This window comes from Octopus bimaculoides, chromosome 10, assembly GCF_001194135.2.
Source record: "Octopus bimaculoides isolate UCB-OBI-ISO-001 chromosome 10, ASM119413v2, whole genome shotgun sequence".
Taxonomy (NCBI): domain Eukaryota; kingdom Metazoa; phylum Mollusca; class Cephalopoda; order Octopoda; family Octopodidae; genus Octopus; species Octopus bimaculoides.
Window position 1 is genome coordinate 30,470,755 of NC_068990.1, and position 11,718 is coordinate 30,482,472.

At 35.2% G+C, this 11,718-nt stretch overlaps 1 protein-coding gene across 1 annotated transcript in view; it reads left to right on the top strand.

Moving 5' to 3' along the window:
* The window catches only part of LOC106868205 (formin-like protein 2), a 152,290-nt gene that overhangs the window by 130,901 nt on the left and 9,671 nt on the right, over positions 1–11,718 (top strand). Inside the window, exons 15-17 of the mRNA XM_052971305.1 lie at positions 2,657–2,707; positions 3,273–3,317; positions 11,662–11,715. Coding sequence (XP_052827265.1) covers positions 2,657–2,707; positions 3,273–3,317; positions 11,662–11,715 — 150 coding nt within the window. The remainder of the gene's footprint in view (positions 1–2,656; positions 2,708–3,272; positions 3,318–11,661; positions 11,716–11,718) is intronic.

Consider the following 11,718-nt stretch of genomic DNA (forward strand, 5'->3'; position numbering starts at 1 on the left):
ATATATATATATATATATATATATAAATACCCACCTTCCTTTATATGTGTATATAACTCTTGGAAGCATTGATAAATTAATGTTAAAATGCTAATGAAATTTGTTGTAATATTTTATAGAAACTATACAAAGTGAAGAGAATGTTTGTAGCCATTTCTGCTAATATTTAAATGTTCTTTTATTCATTTCTTACCCAGATTGTCATCTCATTATTATTATTTCTGCAATGGCTGGTGATTAAAGGGACCAGACAACTGTTTGCTGTTTCTAGTGCAGACATTGTATTGTGTCCTTAGGCAAGATCTTTAACACCTGTTGCTTTGATGCCCCTCATTCTCCTCTCATCTTGTAAGAACTGTTAACTGAAGGTTATTGTCATAAATCTCTGATCTCTTCTTGTCTGCTGCCTTATGTTGCAGGATCATACAATATTCATGGCTCTCCAAGCCATATAAAGCGTGTCCTTTCGGCTGACTGGGCTCAGGCCCGGGAACTTCAACATAGTAATCCTATATGTACTTGCAAATATAGCTGTGGTGGTAGGTGCTATTGGAATGACACCCTTCATCAAAGCTTTTCTTTCTCCCTCTCATGTTTTATCTCATCCTTAGTGTGTTGAATTGTTTCATTGTTTTTAGTAGTTGTTGATCCTCCCCATAGTAACTCTAGAGTCCCTTCTGATCCTTAGAGTTTCCTTCTACCCTCCTAGATTGGTTTTGTGGGTTTGAGCCTGATTGGTAAATATAGACATCTAAACAAAGAACAAGATACAGGAATACAGAATTACTAAATTGGTATAAATTATTAATTTAATTAAAAAATGAAAACCCCTCACATTGGTGAATAGAGAGAAAGAGATTTATTCACAATTTCAGTTAAGACTGAGGTAGTGAATATTTTTTCTTTTTCTCGTTATTCCATTTATATTAACCTTCATTTATTCTAATTGTATTTTATTATTTGATAAATTGGTTTAGACTATAAATATTATAAATAAATTAATTTCTTCTATTGTTGTTGTTGATGGTTAATTGTTCCAAACAACATTGCCTGGAAAGGTGTGATAGAATATTCGGTTGTATGCCAACCAAGTGTGTTGAGATCCATCCTCACCTGAAATCACATTGTTGACAGTTCATCATGCAGTGTTTGACTGCATCAAGTATTCTGTGAAACACTGTCACACACATCCATCTTCGTATCATGTTTTTAGATACCGAAGCAAAAACAAAAAAAAATTGAAGTAATTCAGGGTGTTTTGAGAGCCGGTCCCTTATTCTTTATTTAAACTTTTTTTTCTCTTGTTAAAAGATATTGATTTCTTTTATACGTTAAAAATTGTTGACTTCTTTAAAATTGTATATCTCTTGCTATATATACATTATATTATTTGCCTCAAGATGAAAAGAAAACATATTTAGATTTAACTTTATTTAGTTTATCTGAATAAATCCTTCAATTGCTTTATAATATTTGGAAGTGTGTTTGTGTTTATACATTCACACACACACACACACACACACACACACACACACACACACACACACACACACACACACGTATGTATAATATAAGTTGTACAGTAATTTACATGTGTACATCATTTGATAAACAGGCATTTAGTCTGACTGTGCAAAAAGACCCTGGGGTTACACCAGGCAGCTCTCTTTCTCTGTGAGAAGGGAGACATCTGAACATATCAACCATTATTGTTTGTACTTTAAGCGTCTTCTTCAGGACTGGTTTTGCTTCATCTCGGCCATTTTCTCAGTGAGGCTAAAGGGACGTCTATTAAATGGATATCCAAGTAAATTTTTTTTGCAACAACTTACAACACACTGTCTCAGAACTTAACTGATGTGTGTCATCTACAGACATATACTAATATGCAAATGAGCAGAAAGCAGTGTTTTTCTCTATTACATTGTCCATAAGTGGCTGCAATCTACTGTCCATGTGTGTGTGTGTGTGTGTGTGTGTGTGTGTGTGTGTGTGTGTGTGTGTAGATCAGATGAAGTTAATGTTTCTATTACGCCTGTAAAGACGGACAAAACTAGACAAGTTGTTCTTCAGGTTGTTCTGCTGCTGCTCTAACCACAGAGTTAAATGGTTCCAAAGCAAACTTCTTAGCTACTTAGTCATATGTGTGTGTGTGTGTATATATACATATATATATATATATATATATATATATATATACATACACACGTGTGTATGTGTGTTTGTCTCTGCACATCTTCACTTTACCTTTGTATGACACCAGTGATAATTGTTGATGTTTCACAACTCAGTGGTTTGACCTGTGAACACGAGCAAAATAAAGTACCTCACTTAAAAAAGCAAGAGTTGGCATCAAGAAGGACATCTGGCTGTAGAAATATTGCCTTAAGAAATCTTGTCCAACGCCTGCCAACATGGAAAAAGCAGTGTAAAATTTTATAGATATTTAAGATAGATATTTGAGGCAATGTAGTAAATCTTACAATTTCTACTGCAATTTATAGAAATAGTAAGAGAAATGAATACTTTTCTGGTGAAAGTTTCCATTAATAATGTAATAATAATAATAATCTATTTTTGAATCCCATATTATTCCTGATTCTGTTGTTGTAACCAATTAATTATCAACTTAATCTTTGGTTATATTTAACTATAGCCCATGTTAACAAGAACAACACCTTTGCTAATCGACAATTTTCTACAAATGGTAAAACTCCATATCTTACCTTTAGTTTTTCTTTTCAAGTTTGTTCTGAGAGATTTCCTTTTTCATAAGTTCAATGCATGTCGTTGTTTATATTCGATAAACTAACATTGAAAAATTACTTAAAATTGTTGACATTTTTATTTTATAGTTTTACATTTTACCTTTTTTTTTTGTCTTATAATGTTTTCCTAAAACAAAGCTATAATAATATAGTTTCCAATTGCTTTAGTTCAATATCCACCCCTATATTTATATATATTTTTTTGTCTTACTATAATTATAGTTTTCTTTGTGGGTTTCAGAGTTCTTTTTTTTTTATTTTGATTTTTTTCAATCAAGTCGACTCCGACTTAAGAGTTTGTAGTCCATTTTTTAAAATGTTGACGCATGTTTGGATAGCCTATACTAAACCCATTTCGATGATCTCATCTGTTTCTGAGACATCTCTCCTGGTTTACTAAGGTCGTTTGCTTTAGACCTTCTTTTCAATGGGCTATCATTAATGTTTAGCTGTCCACTACAGCTGCTCATCAAACTAAGCCGTCCCATGCTTCTAATCCAATAGGGGAGCCTTCAGAAGCTGTATTCCAACTGTGGTCTTCCCTTCAAGGTAAGTATCGGTCAAATAAGAGTCATGGTTTAATGAAGTACTTCTGCCTGAGTTTAGTCTTCAATGTTTCCACTCGGAAAAGTCATCTGAATGTTGTACGTGTAAAATATTAAAACTTGTGAGTAGCTGCATATTCTTCTGGTTGAATGCAACAGAAAAAATATGCACGCCCCCCCCACACACTCTTCTATTTAAGTCATAACACAGGGCCATTCTATTAGGATTCTGTGTATGTTCTATATTCTTCATCACACCTCCCTATTCAATATCACCTTTTTGTCAGATGGATTGATGAAAAAAATAAAAACCAAAAAAAAATTCATATCTGAGCACTCTGTCAGTTAGGACGACAACTGTTCCAGCTGATCGAATCAACTGTATATATAGCTGTAACAAAAGCCATAACATTCGATCTGGCTTTTGAAAGGTGTTGGCTGTCTTTTTCTGTCGTGGCCCCTCGATTGGGAGTGAACTAGAGATTATCTTCACTCACCCTCGCACATCTTCATCAACACACAGGCACTGACCTGTACCTGCTGCTTGTGCGCGCGCGCACGCGCGCGCACACACACACACACACACACACACACACACACACACACACACACGTGCGCGCACACACGCACGCATGCACTTGTGAAGCTACATACGTTTACATAAATATTTATTAATTAATATAACCTTCCTGGCTTACAAGCTCCATCTTAACAACAGTTAATACCATTCATTTGATCTACCCTTTGGATCTGATTAGAGAGGGTCCAGGCTGTTGGCTGATCCAAGAAGGACCCTAATCATAAATTATCTGTTACAAGGGTTACCTAATCTAAGATAGAGGTAACTGTGAACTTAGAGAAATGGAAAAATACACACACACACGTTGATAGACAGACAGACCTTTCAACAGTTGTACTCCAAGACATACATTTCCTTGTTATACAACAAATGCATATATAAATATTGCATGTGTTAATGTTATATTTGTGTAAGAAGACCTTAATTACAAGTACTTCATTAGATGTGTCTCTATTGACCATTTAGTCTAGACAACCGTCTCGGTGTTGTGACAGAAATTATTGTGAAGCACCACAATTCTTTGATATTCTTTGTAGTAATTTTTCCTGTCTTTTTTTTCTTATTTTATTGTTGTAATTGTCATATCACTTGTGTAAATTGTGTTTTCTGTTTTATTCAGTTTTGTTGTCTGGTTTTTGTCAGTCTTAAAAAGATTTTTTTTTTCATTTATTTAAAAAGTGAATCTGTAAGAAATGAGAGCATATATATATTTAAGGCTTCTGACCCTTCTGGAGTCCCTTCCTTCAGTTCTGGATCCCCCCCCCCCTGTTTCCTAATGGATAGTTAATTTAAGCTCTGCTTAACATTAATTACTGGAAGATAACTGTGACAGAAATGTAGCCAATCCAATCATTTGGGGGCCACACCCATACTTTGCATCTCGAAACCAGTAAAATACCAGAAAATAGTCAAAAATGGCTAAACATCTTGTTGTATGGGGTATCTGTACACCCCACCCTGTGATTAGCTAAGTGAACTATACAAGTTAGTATAAATGAGCATGCACAGAACAGTCTGGGAAGAGTGTCATATGCGCAGTCATAGTGTAGAGGTCCTAGGAATTATTGAAGAGATATCGTGAAGTGCTTGTTGAAGATACACAGTTCGAAGAGTAATAAGAGAACATCAGGAACATTTGATATTATAACAGTGACGACGAGAAGTCGTACGTCATATCACATCTGTTTTTTTTATTAGTTATTATCAACAGATGTTTGATCTTAGTTATTGTACAGTGGTTAGGAAGTTAAAGTGCAAGATTATTGTAGGTTCATGGGTTCAAATCCTGCTCTAACCATTGGGTTGTACCTCTTATATCAAGTATATTTACTCTGGATTTTTAGTTTGTTTCATTATATTCATAATATCACTGCTGCTGCTACTATTACTACTACTACTACTACTACTACTACTACTTGTGAACATGAGCATTGCTTCATATAAAAATGAAAGCCATGGACACAGCTATCTTGAGCAAGTATATTTGCTCCACTTCTATGTCTAAGTTGGCTGATTATTAAACAGCCTCTGCAACAGTACATGAGCAAAGTCCATTGACCTGCTCTTGGGAAGAACTGGCCACAAGTAACTCATGGGTGAAGGTGGAGGAGGAGGAAGAAGAGGTGGTGGTGGCAGCAGTGGCGTCCATTCATTGCTGTTCTGTTTAACCCATGTTGACCTGAAAAAATGTAAAACTATGAAAACAAAACAAAAACAAAGCTGGTTTCATTGATTTGGATTGTTGTTGTATGTCCGCAATGAAAACTCAAACCCAGCAGTAGTCAGTAAATCACATTGTACATTCTGGGACACAAACATTAACAGTTCTAAAGTAGGTATTGATTGAAGTTTAAAACCTTTAACTTTGAACTTTGACCTGACATGGCCCTTTTAGGATGTCAAATATTAAAGAATTATTTCCATGGCTGAGAATTGGTAAGATTCAGTGTATGTTAGCAATTTTAGATCATTGGTAGCTGTTATTTAACACCAGGTCAGTGTCCAGTTAACTTGTGGTCAGAAACTTTCTAGCAGTGGCTATCCTGTCTTTTATTTATGTTTTCAGATTAGTCTATCTTAGGCTATATTAGTCACTGTATCCCCTACTTTTTAAGATGGTAGGGCCTGATTTTGGTAAGTTTTATCTTTCTAGCAAATAAACTATATGGTGACTCTCTTGTTGGCTGAAGATTATTAATGTTCTTTAATCCAGATCAGCTTGGATTAAGTAAAAACTAAGAACAGAGGTATTCCGGTTCTGAATATCTCCTGCTTTTTCAGACCAGGTCATATCTTGACCTTTATTATTTTAAACTAGACAACAAGAGATTTATTAAGGTTGGTCTATGTTTAGATCAGTGGGTCTCAGCCGAGTTTTTTTTTTTACCTGTGCACCCCTTTGATTCCAATTTTTATAATAATATTAGGAATTGTATATAAAAAAAAAAACTGTAAAAATAGTCTGTGTACTCTAGAAGTACAACCAATTTATTTTGCGCCTAAATTTTAACAACAAACCCTTATATGGACTGCTAAGGGTCATGTGGATCTCAGTTGAGAATCCCCAGTGGTTTAGATGGATTTCAAAAGAGAATTTTTGCAACAGAACAAACACTAAGGCATAATGGAGTATTATTAATTATTTTATCACAAGAAAACATATGTTCACATTATGTATCTGTTAGGAACCAACACTAAATTGTTCTTCATGGATCTGGATTTATTTTTGGTTTTGTTTCATGCATGTTCTTGTTTTTCCAAAATCAAGATATTTCATTATTATTATTGTGTTTCATGTATGAATATATTTAAATGTTTGTTTTTTAAATGTCTTATACACACCATATAATGCATGCTTTCCTGTTTTTTTTTTGTTATTTCTTTACCTCCTTTTTTTTGTGTATACTTTCCACGTGTTTTATTACTGTTGCTATGCTGTGTCCCATAAATCATTCAGGTTTCCATATGTACAAAAAAACAAACGTAACAAATATTGTGTTAAATACGAAATGTATTTTTAATAGTTCATAACTACCAAAAAGAATATGGAAATAATGACAAGCAATACTTTAGTATTGTGGAATTCAAATCCTGTCCACTTGACAGGACACACACACACACACATAAATTCCCTTGGTGTATTATAATTAAACTAATAACATACAATGGCTAATTGTCAGCTCATTACAGCTATTTCTTATGTAACTTTTTAATAGTGAAATCAGAACATTGCATCATTATAAAAGACCATAATCATCAGATGAGAAGTAATTTTACAAAGCATAAGAATATCCAAGAATTGCCAGAACTGCCTGACTGGCCCTCGTGCTGGTGGCACGTAAAAGCACCCACTACACTCTTGAAGTGGTTGGCATTAAGAAGGGCATCCAGCTGTAGAAACTTTGCCAGATCATATTGGAGCCTGGTGCAGCCATCTGGTTCATCAGTCCTCAGTCAAACCGTCCAACCCATGCCAGCATGGAAAGCAGATATAAGACGATGAGGATGATGACAGCAGGGATGTGTCTGTCGAGGCCAACTATAAGGTTGGTTTTCTCTGTGTTCGCAGCCGAAATATCCTATCTGGTATTTCAACTCTCACTGACCATAGGCCAGAACCACAGACATTACCCAACCCTACCTGGTGCATACCTTTTCATATACCTGATTCTATCAGAATCCTCATCTTACTTCTTATATACACACACACACATTATTAGATAATAAATCATATTATATCTATAAAATAATCACTTGTCCTCATATTTGGAGTTTTGAAAACCATGCTTTTGCTTTACCAATGATGATTTTTTCCCCCAAACTTCCACAATGTCTTAAAAATATAGGTGCAGGTGTGGCTGTGTGGTAAGAAGTTTGCTTTTCAACCACATGGTTCCAGGTTCTGTCCCACTGCATGGCACACTGTGCAAGTGTCTTCTACTATAGCCTTGGGTTGACCAAAGTCTTGTGACTGGAGTTGGTGGACAGAAACTAAAAGAAGCCTGTCGTTTGTGTGTCTCTTTGTCCCCCACCTACTGCTTGACAACTGGTGTTGGTTTGTGTACATCCCCATAACTTTGCAGTTCCACAAAAAGAGAATAAGTTTCACCCTTAAAAAAAAAAAAGTACTGAGATTGATTCATTCAACTAAAAATTCTTCAAGGTGGTGCTCCAGCATGGCCACAGTCAAATGGCTGAAACATTTAACAGAAAAAGTAAAAGATTTATTTTGGTAATCTGACTGATTCTATATTCTTGTATTCTATGACATTCTGAAGCTGATTACTGAACAATCTGTTCCGGGACACTCTTTGTAAATGCCATCCATTTATTCTACCCTTTTGACCCTGAGAGCTCCATTGGCTTCTCTGAAGAACCTCATCCATTGTTACAGATTTCTCATTCTAATCTGATTCCTGTTAACAAAATCAGCAAAAAACATGGAAGAAAATATAAGAAACAAAGTTACTGAGTCAACTACAGTCAAACCTGTTTATATTTTTACTTGTTTCACTCATTAGACAAACAGTGGCCATGCTGGGGCACTGCCTTGAGGAATTTAAGTCGAATGACTCAACCCCAGTAATTTTTTTTTTTGTTTGAAGCCTGATACTTATTCTATCAGTCTCTTTGCTGAAGTGCTAAGTTATGGGGATGTAGATACACCAACACCAGTTGTCAAGTGGTGGTAGGATGCACCCATATGCAATGGACTTCTTTCAGTTTCCGTCTACTAGATCCAATCACAAGGCTTTGGTTGGTCTGAGGCCATGGTAGAAGACTCTCATCCAAGGTGCCATGCGCTGGGATTGAACCAAGAACTATGATTGGGAAGCAAACTTCCTATCACATTGCCACTCCTGCACACACACACACACACGCCTACAGTGTGGCCCAAAAGTAGGTTTACAGTTTTCATGTAGGCACTTTAAAATTGTTTTAAAACATTTTATTACATTTAAATTTCTATCTTACAACCTGAAAAGGGAGCTTGACAAAATTAACTAAATTAGCATAGAATAATGGTTTCATATTTTTTTATAATTAACATTAAACTGTTCTGTTGTGTCTGGGGAGAGTCATTCTCTTTTAGTACCTTTGAGAGTCAAAACTATTGAAAAGGTTGCAAGATGCAGTGAAAATTCTAGAAAAATAAAAAAGAAATAAGGGGAAATTTTACCAGTGAGTGTGTTAAATTATAAGGCACCAAAAGAGAATGACTCTGCCCAGACACAACAAAATATGCTTCAACACACGAACTCGCATAAAGAATCTTGCAAACCAAATCCAAAAACGATTTAAACTGTTAATACATGAATGCAAAAGAGATAGTTGAATAACTGTAAACCTACTTTTGGGCCATTCTGTATGTGTGTATGTATGTGTGTGTGTTTATATATATATATATATCTGTAAATATACATTTACTATATTTATTTACACTCAAATGTGGGAGTTTGTGGAATTTTATTGTAATGTCTTCTGCTATATTTGAATAATCTGCTCACCTATTATTTTATAACCTGCTTTCTTCTTCAAATGGGAGATTTATTAACACAAAGTTTGTGTCTGTTTGTTACCTCTTAAATGATATATATTTCTCACCTTGATAAAAATATATAATTTATGAACAGATGTAAGTTAATCAACTCTTCTTAAGATTGACCATAGTTATTTCACTGGCTACATGGAGGTGAAGCCAACCACAGTGCAGATCTCAGTGGTTGAAGCAAATATTCAAACTGTACACATTGGAGACTTGCTGTGGAAAATGGGTATGACTGACTTAAGGGATGCAAATTGTTATGGACCTGGATTTTCCAGAGTTTTGGTTATGAGTTCTAACTGGTTTCCTGACCAGCCATGTGCAGCGACCTTGATGTGATCACCGTCGCTAATTTATGACTGCACCTACTAATCTAGTATTTAATGGAAACGGTAACAAAAAAATCATAAAAATAAATTTGAAATAAAACCTAAGAAACAACAAGGTGGTATTTCATCAGTGTGACCATCTCCACAGAGTTGAGATTAAATTAAAGAATATTCACATTTTGGCCTACGACAGTAAATGTTATAAATTCTTGTTTTAAATATCCATCAGAGTTGCTGATTAATCTTATATTAGGTTCTTCAATCTCTCATCAAATGTTTTTCTCCCAATTTTAGTCTAAATTTTCATATTAATGCTGTTTGATATTTCTTTTCTTTTATACTCAACGTCATAAATACAGCTTTTACTGACATAATGTCTGTGACATTTCTGATTTCTTCAGAGACAATTTTATTAGGAATTTTTAAAAAATATGATTTTTGGTTCTTCAGCCAGCTAGTTTCTTCTGCACTTGAATTAGCTAATACACACTCAGTTTTTTAGCGTTTGGGTGTGCAACCCTAAATATCTTTCTTTTTCTCTGTCTCTTTGAATTATAATAATTCTCCCTTAGTATTGCTGTTCCCAAGAAAGGAAAAATGTTTATAAACGAGTCACAAGTAAATGCAAGTGACTAGCATTCTGTCAGTTACAACGCTGAGGGTTCCAGTTGATCCGATCAGCAGAACAACCTCATCATGAAATTAACATGCAAGTGACTGAGTGTTCCACAGACACACATAATGTAGTTCTCAGGGAGATTCAGCATGACACGATATGATGAAGCTGACCCTTTGAATTACGGTTACAACTCATTTTTGCCAGCTGAATAGACTGGAGCAATGTAAGAATAAAGTGTCTTGCTCAAGGACACAGTGCACAGTCGGGTATGACTTTATTTATTGTGAACCAAATGGCCTAACCACTAAATCACATACCTCCATGCAAACACTAGTTAACGCATGTACGCACAATATTTTTAACTATTATCATTTATTAATATTATGATGATGATGAGCTGGCAGAATCATTAGCACGCTGGATGAAATGTTTAGCAGTATTTCACTTCTATAGTTAAAGGATGAGGAATTATGTACATTATTTACATATCTTGTTTGTTGTTAACACAATGTTTCAGCTGATATACCCTCCAGCCTTCATCAGGTGTCTTGGGGAAATTTCGAACCTGGGTTCTCATTCCTAAGGTGTTTTCCAATGTTATTATTATTATTATTCAGGTCACTGCCTAGAATCGAACTCGGAATCTTGGGGTTAAGAGCGTGCGCTACTAACTCCAAGATTCCGAGTTCGATTCCAGGCAGTGACCTGAATAATAATAATAATAATAATAATATTAAAAAATACCTTAGGAATGAGAACCCAGGTTCAAAATTTGCCCAAGACACCTGATGAAGACTGGAGGGTATATCAGCCGAAATGTTGTGTTAACAACAAACAAGATGAGGACAAATATCCGTTGAATGTAAATAATGAGTATTTCACTTGTCACTATGTTCTGAGTTGAAATTCTGCTGAGGTCAACCTTGCTTTTCATCCTTTGAAGTCGATAAATAAGAACCAATTGAACACTGGGGTTGATGTAATTAACTCAACCCCTCCCCCAAAATTGCTGCCCTTGTAGCAAAATTTGAAACTTATCATTATTATTATTAATCAAAGGCAGTGTAGTTTGGTGGTAAGTAAATTGTTTGTCATTTGATTTTCATTCTGGTTCAAACCACTTCGTTTCAGTTGCTCTGGGGCTGGGAGGGGGTGGGGGAGATTAACTATTTTGAAGAGAACTGCATGTTTTTTTTCTAATTTTTTTCTTTCTTTTCTTTCTAAATTGTGATTTAATCCTGTTTCTTTCTTTCTTCTTTTCCTCTCCCTTTGTAGATGCACCCGATGTTTTGCCAACAGCAACTCAACTGGAGAAACTTGGCCCACCACCAG